This window comes from Carya illinoinensis, chromosome 9, assembly GCF_018687715.1.
Source record: "Carya illinoinensis cultivar Pawnee chromosome 9, C.illinoinensisPawnee_v1, whole genome shotgun sequence".
NCBI lineage: Eukaryota > Viridiplantae > Streptophyta > Magnoliopsida > Fagales > Juglandaceae > Carya > Carya illinoinensis.
Window position 1 is genome coordinate 26,765,487 of NC_056760.1, and position 19,782 is coordinate 26,785,268.

Consider the following 19,782-nt stretch of genomic DNA (forward strand, 5'->3'; position numbering starts at 1 on the left):
CATCCATCCCATAGCCTACAGTCACTCCTGAATCATGTATCAAAACCCCCACCGCCTTTTAAAAAAAAAATTAAAAGGCGGTGGGGGTTTTGATACATGATTCAGGAGTGACTGTAGGCTATGGGATGGATGTAAACTCCTAATAAGTTTTGATACCCAGTTAATGACTCAAATTCTTGTAACTCGTGGTTAGGCTTATAGAGTCTGGAGGACAAAATCCACTGATCATTCGATGCAGTCATGATTTGACCATAACTGATTATGTAGCAACATGTTATTTTGAGAATGAGAAACCCTTTAACACCATATAAATTACTTGGGACAATTACAATTCACCCTAAAACTACTATCCCTTTTACAATATCACCTAGAAACTACACACAACCCAACTCGAACCACAAGCTAATAAATTATATTATAGAGAACAAAGAAGTTCAAATCTTAAATTCAAACCATAAACACTATCAATTACTTAAATTTCTATTCGACTAATCGAATCTCCACTAATTTAGATTTGATCCACAAGCAATTATCTGAATGCATGTATGTTAATCCAATACTGCAATTATAATGCGTGATTACAGACCATTTTGTCTTGAGATATCACCATGGAATGGAAATGCAGTGTGCCTGGGCGTATTAAAATGAACTGAAGGATATAATTTCATCTCCAAGAACAAAGAGCATTCATACGTATACTTACAACCATGAAAGCCGTAAGCAACGATCGAGTTTGATATTACATACTACAACATGACATTCCAACTGAATAGTTGGCCCGCAAGCATGCTATCTTTTGTTGGGTTATTACCTTCATTTCTCAAAAGTACAGTACTTGATATTCATCATTAGTCAATATTTTAAAAAGATGGCCTAGAGAAATAACCACTTCTTGCGGTTCTGATGCTGCTAGATCCTTTCAACAGATCAAATGAAGTGAGAGAATATGGAAGGAGTACGACATCCATGTCCTTGCCAGCATTTTCAAGTGAACTCTGGGTCGGTTTGACCTGGATACATACCATGGAAGACAAAAAGTTTTATTTAGAGCTATATGTTATTTCTGACAATCTTACCATTCAAGAGAGAATATTCTTTACCCTTTGTCAATTTTTTTCCCCTCTTTTTTTGATACTGTAATTTTTTGTTTGTAGTAGTAGATTGTTGGAATTATGAAACCATGTATAGACCAAGAGATATGATCCTATATAAAAATCACATTGGCAAGAAGATGTGAACAACCGAATACGTCTAAATAGTTGCTTGTTGATTAGTAGCCAACTAAATCAAGGGTTTACTGCTTATAAGTTTTCCTTTAGATTTTTGCCCAACTTTGGCTGAGTAAAGATGGTGGAGAAATCTAACCACCGCCTTTTCAGCAATAGGATATTGTCTTGGTCAATGAATATTCACTTCATAACTATAAATCAAAAACCTATCCTAATCTTTTGAGAATGTCTGAAGATCATCTTTACTTAAGGTAATGAAAATGAAGACAACCTAAAAAGTTACCTACAAAATAGCATGTAGAAGTATATCTAAATAGGCGGACAAGCCCCCCAACAGTTCAGAAGACATGTTTTCTAGTCTACTGAAAAAGCGATTCCTGAATTACCTTCTTTGGCTCGTTGAAGGAATTCTCATCCATCAGATTACCAGAGGTGAGTTCGGTCTTGTTCGACCCGGATAACTGTATGGAGTTTGGCTCCAATCCATCCACACTTATCTTGAGATTAACTGTGTCATTCCCAAAGTTCACAATCTGCAAAAAAAAAAAATTATCTCAAATTAATAGCAGTGCCACATGTTGAGTGCTGTGGAGTCTGGTCCACACCGCTCGAGCGGAGGCATTGGCCACTCAAGCGAATTCAGACAGAGTCGAACGCTTGATGTCAGCTCAACAGTGAGCTCGAGCAGGAAGCTTTTGCTCGAGCGAAGTCAGGTAGAGTCGAAAGCTCGATGTCAACTCGACAGTGAGCTCGAGCAAGATGCGGAAGGGAAGTTCGCTCGACACGCCGCTCGAGCAAACATACAATTTTGTAGGGTTTCCGCCGTGTAACTATATATATGATGTTTTAATTTATATGACCGTATGATTACTGTATGAATGAACACTGTGGACGTACAGTGTTGAAGATCCATCTTGTAGTGTGATTTTCCTCAATAATAAAATCCTCTGCAGCTCCCGTGGACGTAGGCAATTTTCCGAACCACGTACATCTTGTGTCGCGTGTGATTGTGTGTATGTTTTTCTCGTTCGATATTATTTTTCAACTCATTGTCATCGTTTTTTCACAACACCGCATGGATCGAAAAGCCATATTCCATTGATCAATTTCAAAAGCATGTGGTGCATCTACAAAATTCAAAACAACTAAAGAGCTAGAAAAACCATTTCTCTGCCATTATTAACCACATGTATGCAAGTAACTAAAGACAAGATATTCCAGCAAACAAGTAACTGGATAATACGCCTAAACAAAGAAAAATCTATGTAGATGTTTGAATTTGATGGAGCTGGAAAGTGGGGTAGCTAGGAAGCATTGCAGTATAAAAATAGTGAGGTCACTTATGAGGAAGCAAACCTTTATTCTTAGGTAACTCTTGCCATCATCCGAATTATTCCACATAATTGCAGATGCAATGAGGGAAGTGGTTGTATTTGGTTGGATTGTTGAATGAAGAACAGTTGCTGAACTAGACTCCCTGAAAAAATGTTGCGCCCAGTAGCTTGGTGTTCCATATAGCTGTGAAGAGTTAAAGACAATTGCATCTGGACTCCACCTTATTAGAAAGTTTTTCAATCTCAGTATAACAATTATATAAAGGTGGAATTTTCACTTTCGAAGTAAAATATATGGAAAATTATTTTATGATAAAATTTTGAGAGAAATTACTTCCTGTCATTGTCATTCACAAAAAGTGGTGCATAGCTTGCCATGCTAACTATATCACTGCATTGAAGAAAGAAATGGAAGTCCTTAGCAGCTTTTCTTTCTGATTGGTAGTAAAACTTTTATGAGTATAGAAGCTAATTAATTGCAAAGGAATTGAAGATCAAGAATCAAGATCCTTAATTTATGCGTACAAACCCATCTGGAAACTCTAGGATTTAGGGACATTTGAGAGACAAAGCATTGACAATTTCAGAAAATTAATGCTAATCAAAGCAGTTTATATACTCTACTTGGTACTTATCTGTCAAGCTAAATGGGCATTGGTTTCCATTTTATGTTTTTTCCCTTTCTTTCATACTTTTCCGATTTTGCTTTCTTTTTAACTAAACTGGAAACCTGATTAGAAGCTAATATTTTCATTGTTCAGCAGCTTGCACATATCACGCACATCTCCTTAGCATGAATTTATCACTACATAAAGGCTCATGCTCAAAGCACTAGTTTGGTTAGCAAAGCATGAACTGACACAGAAAAGGAAAGGCCAAACACTTTGGCATAATGGCAAGAACCCTCATAAGATGTGGGCTCCAGATCGGATGTCTTCTAGAATAATGGTTCTTCACCCAACACTCCTCCTATTTGGTTGTGCGGGTGAGCCTTTTGGATTCCCACTTTCCTCACGAAAAGGAAAAGCAAACAAAATGAAAGAAAGAAAGAAAAGCAAAAGACACAGCTCAGCAAATAATTATGCCTCGATTCCACTCTATTTGAGAATCCATGAATTTTAGGCACCTACAGTAGTAGCAATGATGGGAAAGGCAAATAACCAGCAAGGTGGTAGATTTATAAAAGGATCTTACAAAACAAATTTACAAATTGATGTAACTCCATGTGAGACATCAAATCTACTTAACAATAAAAAGAGCTTTACAATCTAACATACTAAATCAAGCCACATCAATTTGTAAGTTTACTTTTGTAGATTTTTTTTTTTTTTTGTTTTTAAACGAAGCATTTCTCATAATGAGCCAACCATGTATGCCTTCACTAGGAGAGGGGTCCCCGCCATACACCTTTGTTTGAAGCCATATCATCCATCAACTTCCAGCTATCATTTATTATATCACACCCTCTACACTATCACACCAATCTATTGGCTTTTGGGTGGCATCTTTTGTTTAAATCAAACAACTCTTTTGTTAGCAGATGCCTTTGTTGCACACGACCAGACCATCTTACATGACATCATTCGTGCTACTAAGGCTTTAGGATGGGCTTTTATTTCATTTTTAACTAAAAACTTGATATGTTCAATGTTATTAAGGAAATATGTTAAAGGAAATTTGGGGGAAAATTTAGAAAGCTCATGCATAGAGAAGAAAAATTAGGAAAAGATAAGGAAAATTTTGAAGGATACCTCAAGGAGAATATAAATGCAAACAAGTTCATTATTTTTGTTTTGATTGGTAAACAAAATATTATTGATCATGAGAAGCAAAAAAGTTCATTATTAATGTCATTTCTCAAAGAAAAATTATTTAGTAACATTAATTTGCCTTATTTACATCCCCATATATGATGATGCATTTCTCATCATAGTTAATGTTCCCTCTTATTTTCATTTGACCACAAAAACTATCAAGGTATTGACCATTCAAAATCTCACTCCATCATATATCAAATTGACCTATACTCAATATCTGAGTATAATTAAGTTAATAAGATTAAGAACTATTTGCTATTAATGAATGTGAATAACAAATTCAGTTGACAATAAGTTTGTAAAACTTGCATTGGCTGTGGTGCAGTTCATGAGTACATCATATGTGTCCGCCTTTTTAACTAGAAGTCACATCTTCCATGATCAAGAGGAATCTATTTGTAGTTTTATCTGATAAAATGCCTAATTTCACCACTAGCTATGAACTATAAGTTTCCAAGTGCTTAGCAATTATAACTTCAGTGGACTAGTCTCGTTAAGTGCACCTGAATCATGGTATTAATGGCTTGAGAACTACATACAATTCATCTCATGAGATCTATACGAATTAAAATAAATAGATATGCCCATGGAATAAGCATTCATCTAAGAAAATAAACAGTTTTTAAATTTTTTAATAATAAACAGTTTAATCGACTTTTAGAACACAATTCTAACATTTCGATTAGGCAAATGACTGGGGAAAACTCAACTATCAATTCAGAGTTGATATTTTTATTTTCTTTTTCTAGGATTCGTTTTGTGGTTCCCCTAAAGAACGCTTTGGAGGAAAAAAGAATTGTCAAATTTGGACTGAATTGAAGTAATTGCAAGCACAATTTTACAGTAAGCAAGTTCAAAAATTACATCAAACCTGTTCTGTTCAATCCCAATAAGGAATGCAGCCTCAGCCAGCGCTGCTAAAAGATTTCCTTTGCCAGCATTCCCAGTTGCAGCATACTCACTTACAAAAGCCTGACGCATATCAATGAGACCCTTTTAAGCATTTGATCAAATTCATATATTATATCATACAGGGACAACATCACACCTTTGGACCGCCACGTGATGTATGATCGAATCGATGAGCCATCGAAAACATGTTGTTGGCAGATGTATAAAGCTAACCAAAAATACAGAGTAAGATGATTCTGTCCCTCATTGCCCAACGAAGGACGAAAGATATTCATATCATACGACATAAAAGATCATTGAAATGGCTCCATTCACATATCAATACAAGAATTGAAGATGAGAATTTTACATGATAATCATAAAAATCTGCAGGGTGATCCAACTTTCGAGAAAACCCGAAACAATTTGTGATAATTTTGATGTCTGGATAAGCCTTCTTTATGGCAGTATGGAACTTGAGGTAATTTCCTGGTCAATGAACAATAAAAGAATAAGGAAAAAAAGAATAAAGTCATAAATCAGATGCATCACTCAGAATCTGTATTGCAGTGGCAATTGTTTTCTGAATTCTTTGGTTTCTAAATTTTTTCGGAAGGAATAAGGGTTATTGCAACAACTAAATTATTGCATACATGCAGTCAGTCAAATTAAGCACAAAGGGTACACTTCAGAATCCACTTGGAAACAAAAGTTAGAAGTGTTTTTCTGGAAGCACTCAGCTTTTGGTGCGCACAAAGACAAAGGAAAAATAAATACATCCATCTAGCACTTCAACAATTCAGGTACTATATCTTCCCGTGGCAAAATTTCCAATGAGGCAAGTAAAATATGAAAACAATTCCATTCAATGATGAGAGATTTTAAAGGTGGCGTGTTGCTAACAGAAGCTTAAATGACTATTTTAATGAAGATCTGAATGCCTTTCATAGCAGCTTTTTTTCCCTCCAACATGAAGTTCTTGCAATGCAATAGTATTTCAGAATATCGTACCAATTGTTTCTCATTATTTTGCCACTGAATATATGCAACTTACTAGCATTTCCTGTTTAATATTGCAATCATTCTTTAGCATTAGGATGATACCTAGTATGATGTTTTCTGAGTCATTCTAAATTGAAAGAACAAATAAACGACACTCTCTGAGCAAGAGTTACATGAGTTTGTGCGTGTGCATACAAACTATGCAAAGGTATGAATGTGAGAGAGAGAGAGAGAGAGAGAGAGAGAGAGAGAGAGAGAGAGAGATTGCGGGCCCTATCTAGGTAGGCCAATAAGGATCATGCTTGTGACTATTAAATCAGGTTTTTCCACAGTACATAAGAGTTTGATAAATAACATTGTCAGACATTTGGAAAATTATAATGCCCAATAAAAAGCAACATAAAGTGCATTAATTATGTATGACTAAGTACAAAAGCAGAAAATGTGAAATAGACTTAACTGACTCAAAAAGGACCTACAGAAGAAGCTCTGGAGTAATTGAATCAGATACATTAAAATGTTTCTCATATCGATAGGTGACTCTTAGTCATATTAATCATCTTTAGCATGGAGAAGATAATCTCTAGCCCAATTTATAATCGCTATAAAGGCATCCAATCTATCTGTTAAATAATAACTAAGAAAATAATAATAACAACAACATCAAAACATAGATGGAAACCTCGATAATTATTCTTTTTCAAACAATCCTCATTCCCAAGAGCAACATATCGCAAGTCAAAAGGTTCTGGATGTCCCATTGCAGCTCGCATAGAACCCCATGTAGAATTAGGATCACCTCTAGCAAACTCAATGCTATCGAGGGCTTCCTGTAATCAAGTCATTTATCATCAAAGAAACAAAAATATCAACTTAATCTAATAGGTGTGAAAATCACCTTTTGTCCTAAAAGTTTAATGATGGGAAGAGGTAGATTTTATTATTTGTATTATATTCTTAACACTTCCCCTCACATATGGGCTAGACTGTCTCTCGATGAGTGGGACCAACAAGTGGAATATTTAATTAAAAAAGATAGAATATAGAGTTAGGGTCTGAATTCAGAACCTTTGCTCTGATATCATGTGAAAATTATCACATGTCCCAAAAGCATAAACTAATGGAAAGATGTAGATTTAATAATTTATATTTGCCATAACACTCTCCCTCACATGTGAGTCAGGCTCCCTGCTTTGTTCACTTTTACAAAACTCTCATCTCATCTCATCTCATCTTAATCATTACAACTTTTTCAAATCCCAATACAAAAGTAATATATTCTAATAATATTTTATTCAACTTATCTCAACTTATCTTATCTCATCTCATCTCATCTCTAAAATCAAACGAGGCCGTGCACGTGGAATACTTAATTAAATGGAGTAGAGCGTAGAATCAGGGTTTGAACTCAGTACCTCTGCTTTGATATCATCGGGTAGAGGTAGATTTTATTATTTGTATTATATTCTTAATAGTAGGGAGTAACAAACTCACATACTTACTTGCACAAAAGGCCTGACACTAGAAGAACTAACTTGATCATTATGACTGAAACCTGTGGAATTGTTTGAATATATAAAGTAACAAAACATTTATTATTCAATTGCTAAATTGAAAGAAAAACAGTTAGAATGACAAGCATTGGTGAAATACCACTGTTAAACACCCATACTGGCAATGAACCTAGGTCCTCTGTTAGCTGCAGAAAAGAAAAAATATTGTATTTAAATCTGCTCAAGAATCACATAATGGACATTTTCTGGTCATTAATAATGCTAACACTCCACGCCCAAAATGAAAGAAGATGCCTACTTGGAGAAACTCAAAGTAACCAAGGCCATCATCCGTCCAGTACTTCCAAACATCACCAAAGTGCCCTGGTCTCTCCTCCCAGGGTCCAATGGTCGCTTTCCAACGAAATGCATTTCTTAACCATTCACCTTCAACAAAGCAGCCACCTGATGCAACATAACTATGATGTCAACATAACTTCTGAGGAATAAAACAATATATATGTAATAACAAACTATGATGTCGCTCAGTCGATTAACAAACAGAAAAAGGCCCAATGTACATATTAAAATTTACAGCAACTTTATAACCATCTTGAAAGTTGAAGCTTCTCTTTCTTTTTGAATGGGTTGCAGTTGGAGGTAGTAATGGGAAAAAAATATAGAGGATAGAAAATGATCGATCCAAAAGGATCTGTAATATGTATGTCAAATCATTTCTTTCTGTTCTCTATGCTTACTAATGAGTTTAAAATGTGTTTAAGTGTTGAAGGTCTTGTGGCTCGATCTGGTTCCCTGAAGCTTTAAGTCAGCATTTAAACAGACACATGAGAAGCATGTGTTGTGCAATCTGAAGAGGTGATCTGAGCCGCTGGGTGTGAGACACTTGTCACAGATCTGTTGCATCATATATATATACTCACTTATGTGTTGTAACCCTAAGAGGCAGACTCATTTTATCGGCTGAAAATCAGAGAGGCAGAGAGGGAGAGAAAGGGGCTTTTTCTAGGGTTTTTTTTTCAGGGCTTGCTCTTGAGTGAGAAATCCGTGCGATTTCTATGTGAGAAATGAGAGGGTTTTGTATCACCATGAACTGAGGTTTCTCTGTGATTATTGGTTTATTTATAAAGATCTTTGAGGCCATTCCTGCCGTGGATGTAGACCATTAGGGTCGAACCACATATCTCGGTGTGTTCTTTCTATGTTTTACTTATTTTTCTTGTTTCATTGTTCATGCTTATTTCCTTGCTAATTTTCTGATATATTTGCTCTCGGTTATTTTGTTGATTCATGTTTATATTGGATTTGGAAGCTGTTGTATATTCTTGTATAGATCTGTGTTGGTATTCCGTTGGTTTTGTGAACATAGTTGATAATCTTGTGGATATTGTGAATCTTGAGCATTTCGGTTTTGAGTCAAGAAACAAAAATATATTTGTTGAGTTTCAGAACCGAAACATATAAGGTTTTGTTATCTGTTTTTGGATTTCTTTATTAATAAAGTCTTGAAAATTTTATAACTATAAAACATAGGTTTTATAACAATTGGTCTCAGAGCCAGGTTCATGAGGACCATGAGATTTGATATAGAGAAATTCACTGGTGAAAATGATTTTGGCCTATGAAGAATCAAGACAAGAGCACTGCTAGTCCAACATGGACTGCAGGATGCTCTCATAGGTGAGAAATAGAAGGGCTCTTCCTCGAAAGAGGAAGATAAGGGGTATGTCCAGAGGGACATTCTCCAGAAAGCCCATAGTGCCCTAATCCTCTCTCTTGGGGATAAAGTCCTGAGAGAGGTGGCTAGTGAGGACACGGCTGAAGGAATTTGGCTGAAATTAGAAAACCTATATATGACAAAGTCTTTAGCAAACAGATTACATAAGAAAACAAAATTGTATACCTTCAAGATGACCCATGGGACTCCAATAGGACAGCACCTAGATGAGTTCAACAAAATCATATTAGACTTAGCTAATATAGACATTAAGGTGGAGGATGAGGATCAGGCCATCCTCTTGATGAGTTCTTTGGACTCATCATATCTAGGTCTAAAAGAAAGCATGATGTATGGTAGGGACTCTTTGACACTTGATGAAGTACAATCTGTACTTCATACTAGGGAAATTCAAAGTAAGGGAGATACCAAACAGAATCATGGGGAAGGCTTGTCTGTTAGGGGCAGAACAGAAAAGAGAGAAAGGAAGGGCAATAATAAAAATAAGAGATATGGGTCTAAGTCAAAGGGGAAACAATTCAAATGTTTTCACTGTCACAAGGAAGGGAGTTTTAAGAAAGATTGCCCTGATAGGAAAAATAATCCTGAGAATAAAACCAAGGAGGCAGGGGATGCCTCTGTGGTTTTAGAAGGGTATGAGAGTGTTGAAGTACTCACAGTGAGTGAGGTTGATTCAAAAACAGAGTGGATAATGGACTCTGGATGCTCTTTTCATATGTGTCCAGTAAGGGAGTGGTTTGAGACATTCTCTGAACAAGAAGGGGGACATGTAATTCTAGGTAACAATAAGGCCTACAAAGTCATGGGTATAGGGTTAGTTAGACTTAAAATGCATGATGGAATTGAAAAGGTTTTGAGTGAGGTCAGATTCATACCTGAATTAAAGAGAAATTTAATTTCTCTTGGTATGCTTGACTTGGTAGGTTATTCTTTCAAATCTGAGGCAGGGGTACTTAGAGTTACTAGAGGTTCCCTAGTTATCATAAAAGAAGAAATAAAAAATGGGTTATATACACTACTTGGGAAAATAGTAGTTGGGGAAGCATCCCCAACTCAAAACATAGTAGAGAACAAAGCTGTACTATGGCACAGAAGGCTTGGGCATGTAAGTCAAGGGGGGGCTTTTAGAATTACAAAAACAAGGGCTGCTGAGTGATCCAAACCTAGGAAACTTACCTTTTTGTAAAGATTGTATCTATGGAAAGGCAAACAGGGTTAGTTTTAAGTCAGCAACCCACAACACTAAGTAAATCCTAGATTATGTTCATTCTGACCTATGGGGACCAGCAAGAGTAAATTCACATGGTGGAAGGAGCTATTTTCTCTCTTTAGTGGATGACTACTCTAGGAAGGTTTGGATTTATATCCTTAAAAATAAGAGTGACACCTTTGAAAAGTTCAAGGAATGGAAGACCCTTGTGGAAAACCAAGTAGGTAGAAAACGCAAGATCTTAAGGACTGACAATGGTTTAGAGTTTCTCTCAAATGAGTTTAACATGTACTGTCAAAAGGAAGGAATTCTTAGGCATAAGACAGTAAGGGAAACCCCACAACAGAATGGCTTAGCTGAAAGAATGAATAGAACCATCTTGGAAAGGATAAGGTGCATGTTGTCAAACTCAGAGCTGCCCAAAACATTTTGGGCAGAAGCTGCCACTACTGTTGTACATCTTATTAATAAGTGTCCTTCATCTACCATAGGTTTTAAAACTCCTCATGAGTTATGGTTTGGAAAACCTCCAAAGTATGACTACCTAAGAGTTTTTGGGTGTGTTGCTTATGCACATTCAAAAACTGACAAGTTGGAACCTAGGGCACTTAAGTGCATCTTTATAAGGTATCCTGAAGGTGTTAAGGGTTACAAGCTGTGGGTAGATGGACCAGGAAGATATAACAGCATAGTAAGCAGGGATGTGACTTTTAATGAGTCACAAATGGCTTGGGTACAGGGACAAAGGGTAGACCAAGAAACTGTTAAGTCCCCAAGAGGATCTCAGATTGAGGTGGATCAAGTAAAGGCCCAATCTAAACCTAAAATTGGGGAAAGTAATCACCCTGAGGAAGAATACTCAGGGGACATGGTTCAAGATGGAGCTAACTCCAATAATCTAGTAAGAGATAGGCAAAAGAGAGTTATTAAACCTCCTATAAAGTCAAGCTGACTTAACTGTGTATGCCTTAACAATAGCTAATGAAATAGTTAATCAAGAACCTAAAACTTATAAAGAGGCAATGGCTAGCAAGGATTCCTCCAAATGGATCATTGCTATGCATGAGGAAATGGAATCTCTAAATAAAAATAAAACCTGAGTTTTAGTGCCTAAACCTAGAGGGGTTAAGCTTGTTGGATTCAAGTGGATCTATAAGAAAAAGGAAAGCATGCCAGGGGTAGAAGGGACCAGGTATAAGGCTAGACTAGTAGCCAAAGGGTTTACACAGAGGGAAGGAATTGATTTCAATGAAATCTTCTCCCCTGTGGTTAAACACAGCTCCATTAGGCTACTGCTAGCTTATACAGCTTTTGAAAACTTGCATCTAGAATAGTTAGATACTAAACTGCTTTTCTGCATGGAGAACTTGAAGAAGAAATTTATATGCAGCCTCCTGAAGGTTTTACCAAAGAAATTAAAAATAATCAAGTGTGTCTTCTTAAAAAATCCTTATATGGTCGCAAACAATCACCTAGATAGTGGTATAAGAGATTTGATACACACATGATTAATAATGATTTTAAAAGAAGCTGCTATGATAGTTGTGTCTATTACAAGGAAGAAAAGGGAATATTTGTTTATCTCCTATTGTATGTTGATGACATGCCGGTAGCTTGTAAGGACATTGTTTTAATTAATCAAGTTAAAAGCATGCTAAAATCAGAATTTGAAATGAAGGAATTGGGTCCTGCTAAGAAAATTCTAGGAATGGAAATTGAAAGAGATAGGAATGTTGGTTTGCTTTACTTATTTTAGAAAAATTACATTTCTAAAATTCTCAATAGATTTGGTATGGATCATGTTAAGCATGTAGCTACACCCTTAGGACAACATTTCAAATTGTCTTTAGATCAAGCTCCTAAAATAGACTCTGATATTAGTTTTATGCAACAAATCTCTTATGCTAGCATGGTGGGAAGTATAATGTATGCAATGGTCTGTTCTAGGCCTGATCTAACCTATGCAGTGAGTGTAGTTAGTAGATTTATGGGTAACCCAGGAAAACCCCACTGGCAGGCCATTAAATGGGTATTAAGATACCTGGCTGATACTACTAACTTGGGTCTTACTTTTGGGAACAATGTGAAAGAGGATTGTGAATTGGCTGGCTTTGTAGACTCTGATTTTGTTGGGAGCATAGATACTAAGAAGTCATTAACTGGTTATGTATTTACTGCTTTTGGAGGGGCTATTAGCTGGAAATTACACTTACAATCTGTGGTGACATTGTCCACCACAGAAGCAGAATATATAGCATTGACAGAAGCTATTAAAGAGGCCATATGGTTAAAAGAGATTGCAATTGAATTAAATATTTTCAATGGTAACATCATAGTGCATTGTGATAATCAAAGCATGCTTCACTTAGCTAAAAACCAAGTTTTTCATGAGAGGTCTAAGCATATTGATATACGGCTTCACTTTGTAAGAGATGTTATAGAATCCAAAGTAGTAGGTGTGGAAAAGGTCTCAACTAAGGATAACCCCTCAGATATGATGACCAAGTCTGTCCCATGGTCAAAGTTCAAACACTCTCTGAACTTAGTAGGTATGGAGTCAAGAGTCAGTCCCCATTAGGGGGACAGTGCAGAAATGGGCCAATGATGAGGGTCATTATAAACACCAGGCAAGTAAATGTTTTGCCAAGGTGGAGATTTGTAATATGTATGTCAAATCATTTCTTTCTGTTCTCTATGCTTACTAATGAGTTTAAAATGTGTTGAAGTGTTGAAGGTCTTGTGGCTCGATCTGGTTCCCTGAAACTTTAAGTCAGTATTTAAACAGGCACGTGAGAAGCATGTGCCGTGCAATCTGAAGAGGTGATCTGAGCCGCTGGGTGTGAGACACTTGTCGCAGATCTGTTGCATCATATATATATATATACTCACTTACGTGTTGTAACCCTAAGAGGCAGACTCATTTTATCGGCTGAAAATCAGAGAGGCAGAGAGGGAGAGAAAGGGGCTTTTTCTAGGGTTTTTTTTTTTCAGGGCTTGCTCTTGAGTGAGAAATCCGTGCGATTTCTATGTGAGAAATGAGAGGGTTTTGTATCACCATGAACTGAGGCTTCTCTGTGATTATTGGTTTATCAATAAAGATCTCTGAAGCCATTCCTACTGTGCATGTAGACCATTAGGGTCGAACCACGTATCTCGGCGTGTTCTTTCTATGTTTTATTTATTTTTCTTGTTTCATTGTTCATGCTTATTTCCTTGCTAATTTTCTGATATATTTGCTCTCGGTTATTTTGTTGATTCGTGCTTATATTGGATCTGGAAGCTGTTGTATTTTCTTATATAGATCTGTGTTGGTATTCTGCTAGTTTTGTGAACATAGTTGATAATCTTGTGGATATTATGAATCTTGAGCATTTCGGTTTTGAGTCAAGAAACAAAAATATATTTGTTGAGTTTCAGAACCGAAACATATAAGGTTTTGTTATCTGTTTTTGGATTTCTTTATTAATAAAATCTTGGAAATTTTATAACTATAAAAGATAGGTTTTATAACAGGTTCCATGAGTTTCTTGCTCATTTTCTCACAGTAGTTCTTGGACAAATATATGATTAACATTGGAAAAGAAATAATATGTATAAAGAAAAGCCAAAATGGGACGTCAACCAAGATCACAAAATAAAAAATAAATAATAACAAAAGGTTAAGATTTAAAGTTGGCAGCATTTATAAAAATTCAGAAAGACTTCAAAGAGGAAAAAAAAAGGTTGAACTGAGACCCATCTGAACAAAACTTCAAGAAAAGTCATTTGATTTCACACATGGATTCTCCACACCATCAAAAGCACTTCTGCTAAGTAATATATCATATAGTTTTGGATCATAAAGAGAAAATGTTGATACAAATAAGCATTCAAAACAATGAACGACCATGTGCCTAAAGGGAAGATGCAGATAAAGTATTATGGAAATATAGGCTTCAGCATCACAAATGTTAAACTCAGAAACTTATATAATGCAGTCTAAATGTTCCTAAGAATAATTAAAACAATCTGAAATGAGAATTCTTAAAGCATGCAATTTATGCTCACCTGGAAATCTGATAAATTTTGGTTTTAGATCTGCTAGCATTTCAGCAAGCTCACTTCGGAAACCATGTCCCTGTGCCAAGACACAGTTTTTTGAAGACTAACAAGACCTCAAAGGAATGCATATGTACTAAACCATAACAAGGTGGCTCTCGGTGAGCATTCAGGTTAAAACGTGATAATAAGTAAATATAATTATTATGAACAACTTACAATGAAGATAACAGCTTCCAATGCTATCAAAGCTCAAATGATTAGAGGTGAAACCTTGCATATATTAATCTTTATTGAAGTTTTGAAGTACCACAAATTAGTTCAATTCTAACAAGCATCAGAATATGAAAATTGATCAAACAAGGTTTATGCTTTTTCTTTCAGCATGTATTACTTTTCAATGTCATTACGTGCATATCACTTTCACAAATTTAAGGTGTGTAATGGTGGCTGAACACTATTCAAGTAGATGACAAAAATGGCAAAAATCTATGAAGTTTATTTAAGATTTTTTGCCAAATAGCTTTTAAAATGTGTTCATTATTTCTTGTTTTCTCACAATGGACTTTCCCTGGATAAAGTCAACAATTCTCATTTGACCAGTTCAATTTATACTACCTTGTAAAGGGTTGATATCAAAGAAAGAAACAACAATAGCTTAAGGTAAAGTGGTAGATAATTACCACTTGCAGTGACTGCAAGAGACTTTTTGTTGGTAGATTCTGAGAAGACAGAAAGATTGCAAAAAACTTCATTTTTGTAATATTTTCATTTTTGTAAATTATCAGACTACCCGATTCTATTTTATTTTTTTAGCTAAGAGAAGACAGTCGAGAAGTCAAGATCATGGCACGAATTCTAGTTCACCATAAATTCCCTTATCCGGACTAACAATTGATTATCAATGCAAGGGAGCCTATAAATGAAGAACGAATCATCTTAAACCATCTTATATTCACAAATCTTTTACTTCAATAAATATTTTCAGAATCAAAATTTACATACTATAAGTTGCATGCCATGCATCAGGCATAATAAACATTAGGGTACATGTATACATTACAATTCATGGTATGGGATATGGATGATGTGAAGAAAAGGATAGCTCGCAGACAAGATCCATCCACACCACATCATATAAGATGGACAGTAAATTCACTGATCATCCCTCAAGAAGACCTTCAAATCATTCGTTATAAACCTCTATCATAAATGTATCACATGTACATGTATAATCTATCTTATATATGTAAATAAACCACAGTTTGAGTGCATGCATACCTCCTGTAATGACCATTTATGACTTCAGAAAGAAACAGATACCTTATATGTATCCACGGGCATAGCTGAAACTTGGTCAAACCAAATAACTCCTTTTCTGGTTGTAGTCAATTGAAGTCTTGAATTAGGATTTGTGGCATTGGCTTCCAACAGGACCTCCATCTTCTTCCAGTTTGAGACGTCACAAGAAGAAGCTCTGAGAGGCAGTCAAATGATTTCAAAGGATGCATTAGCCCTGTTAGATTAGTTAATATTTACAGAACACTCAAAGAATGTACAAATGTTGCTCACATTATGTCATGAGTTGCCAGTGTCTCCAAGCCATTTGGCCCTGTCAATGACACGGATACATTAATTGCTCCTGATGAACGAAGATACAGAACAACTTTGTATTTCTTTCCTTTCTCAATATTCTGAAAGAAAACAAAAGTGAGCTTGTACAAAAGTTTGAAATAATAACTTGGCAGAATTATGATACAAATGATGCAGGACATAGCATCCTGTTGCCTATGTACCTAAACATCCTAAAACCCATATGGACTGTAATTGTGTCCTAACACATTCAAGATTTTCCCAAAGAAGAAAAAAAAAAAAGTTGATTTCCCTGCACACGGGATTAAACTCATTAACTATTCCAGATAAGGTGGAGAGAGAGAGAGAGGCATTATGCAAATTAGTGATCTTGTTGTAGAAAATGTGTCAACTTACCATGCCCCAGAAGCCCGGGTTATAAATACCAACGCCCCCAGCAGGACAGATATCGGTACCTTCTGCGTCACATAGTACCTCCATTCGGAGTGCAACCTTATTGTGCTCAAAACATGATGAGCGGTCCGTGGACAGTGTAAGGGATGAGTATTCATCCCCAATAATAGACCAAGGGTCTATGTTTGAGGGTGTATCAGGTCCCCCAGCTTCAAAACCTGGAGAAGAAACTTTGTGAGAATCCCTAACACTACAATATAAAGATGAGGTCTTGCATTAAAAAGCTGGTTGTACAAGACAATAACAAAGTCATGAAATTTATATGAAAGTTCAACAAGCATTGTTTTTTGGGTACCAATGCTAAGCAAACAGCTTCATCGATAGTTGGATCCCAATATAACTTTTAAGAATCTCAAAATTATAAATGCTTTTAAAATCTCTCTCTGTGAGTTCCAATAGATGCAGTTTGCAATCTAATGAAGCATGTCAAAATCTTCTTCTACAATTGTCAGGGTGATCTAATATTTCAGTTTGAACATCCCAAATGCGAGAAATCAGACAAAAATTAAAAGTAGATTTCTTCTTTTTCTAACTCTTTTGTACATTGGAAGTTTAGAGTACTTAGAAATGACCTCTGTTGCTCACAAGCTCTGCCCACAACCCTCCAGCACCGGCATGGTTAATCTCCTGCAGAAAAGCATTTGAGAAAATGAATATTCCCCCTAGTCACACGTTGTTTTTATACACACAACCATTGAAGATTCATCATACACATCACAAGGGCTCACAAATGCCATACTAATTTAAACCATTTAGTTTTATCTTTAGAGACGTTTCATAAGATTGACATCAAATGAAGCACGGCTAATCTGATCAATCATGTTTCCGTATACAAAATCCAGAACTCCATGGCGGTGCTTTCATGGAATTCCTCACTTTTTAAGAATGCAACTCTATCATTTTGTGCATGTACTCATAAATAAATGGGAATAATTTGTACAGGCCTGCACCATGCAACCCCACACAAGACTTCTGAAAAAAAGTTGATCAATTTGAAAAAACTCAATTTTTCCTAGTGGGTCCCATTTTTTCAAAGTAGCGGAGACCTGTGCTAAATACTAGCATAGGTGTGTGCACAAATACTGTAAGTGTAAAAACTTGAAGCACAACAAAGTCACAACATAGACTGCATCTAGAGCACAAGCAGGAATTCAATATAAAAAATGTGAAAATGATTTAAAATACAAAAGCAAAAAGCATGCAACAGAGAAAACAACATACAAGAAACTCAATCAGCGTTGAAGAGGATGTTCATAATTCCAGGTGGACAACTAACCTCAAAAAATATTCCGAAAAGTGTTTCGGGTATTGGACGTCCCAATGCTTCAGAAGCATTTACAAGAAATGCTGTTTGGTTGGCGTCATCTCCAATAGAAAGACATTGAGGCACCAAAAAACTCCCAATGAAAAAGCAAAGCAGAAGAACACTGTAAGGAACCTTGCAAGAACCCATGTTGTCCTCAACACATCTGCTCTATTCACAAACTTTTGAAGAATTGGGAAAGGAGCTTATTCAGTTATATTCTGATGAATTCAACAGAAAAGTAGACAGCTTGATAAGCAACTCTGGACTGACACCTCGCAGAATGAGAGAGTCTAAGAGCGAGGAGGGACAAGAGTGTTGTTGGAAGTGGGAGCTTCACTGTTTTTTGTCTCTGCCTAAGTTTATTACAGCCAGAGCTTTTATAGTTAAGTTAAGAAGAGTCTTTGCCTTGCCTTCACGTAAGCAGCTATTTTTCAGGCAGTGGATTTCAAGCTACAGCGACTTCCTCGTTTGGTTGTGGACCCCCGCGCCCGCAATTCTATCTTTCCAATAGTGATAAAATAACTTACGAATAATAGAAAAATTAAAAGATTTATAAAAATAGTGAGAAAAAGTTAAATAAAAAATTATAAAATTAAATATAATTACAATATAAATTTTTAATATTATTTTTATTTATTGTAATAATTAATTAATAATTAAATAAAAAACTTAAAAATTTAAATATTTAAAATTAAAAAATATTTATATTTAAATGTTGATATAAAATAAAATAGTTTAAAAGGTTTATAAAACCAAACCAGACTAATTTTCACAAAAATCATTAGTCCTCTGCCTTTCTTGTATCTCAGCTCCATTGATGTGGTGTTTGTTTCCAACGATCCAAAATTTTGTTCCAACATTATTTTGGCTATATCTACAATTTTAGAAATGTGAAATGAGAAGATAAAAACAATTTTAATTGATATTACATCTTATGGTAGAATAAAAACACAACGTATCTATATTCTAAGAATACCTACAAAATAGCTCAAGAATTATTAAATGTAGTATCCCACATATTTCAATGGAGCTCTAATTATATCATTGACTAATTCTTTTAGAATATAGACTATGTAATTTGAGTCTTCCATTGATGTGTTACATTGCCTTTGGTATTCTACTAAAAATTTTAGTTTCTCCAAATGTTCGGTTTTCTTTCCCCTTCCCAACACTCATTGAACAAAGAAAACACCCATTCATGAGGCCTCGAGTAAAAGTTTTTGAACTGTAAAAGAAAATGGGATCTATTATTAGAAAATATTTTTTTCATGTGAGGGACTGCAAATATTTCTCTTAGATAGCATGATGATATATTTATAATGTCTTCCCATTCAATACTTCTTATTAAGTTTTTCAAAATACCAAAAAGGTCTTTAAGGTATTCTCAAATTTAAGCTATCATATAATAACTCATTTTAGAATAAGGTTAAATACAGTTTTAAAGTGTGCAAGTCTTATACATTCTTTTAAAAAAAATGAGATTCACCATTTAAGAAAATGACTTTTTTTTTTTTGAAATGAGAATTACTATAGCTAAAATGGCTTTTATAAAAATAAATTTACAAACTGACGTGACTTTATATGATATGTTAGATTTACTTTACAATAAAAGTAACTATATAATCTAGCGTATCACGCAAAACTACGTTAGTTTATGAAT

General features: G+C 35.3%; 1 protein-coding gene across 1 annotated transcript; it reads right to left on the bottom strand.

Moving 5' to 3' along the window:
* Window positions 1–669: 669 nt before the first annotated feature.
* LOC122275219 (alpha-L-arabinofuranosidase 1-like) lies at window positions 670–18,459 on the bottom strand. The gene is made up of 17 exons (XM_043084200.1): window positions 18,093–18,459; window positions 17,389–17,443; window positions 16,760–16,974; window positions 16,343–16,464; window positions 16,094–16,247; window positions 14,780–14,849; window positions 8,086–8,231; window positions 7,927–7,972; window positions 7,776–7,828; window positions 6,956–7,103; window positions 5,642–5,760; window positions 5,429–5,500; window positions 5,252–5,352; window positions 2,898–2,954; window positions 2,586–2,784; window positions 1,616–1,762; window positions 670–1,010 (listed from the first exon to the last, which is right to left on the bottom strand). The coding sequence occupies exons 1-17, from the start codon at window positions 18,267–18,269 to the stop codon at window positions 861–863; spliced, it is 2,031 nt and encodes a 676-aa protein (XP_042940134.1). The 5' UTR covers window positions 18,270–18,459; the 3' UTR covers window positions 670–860.
* Window positions 18,460–19,782: the final 1,323 nt, after the last annotated feature.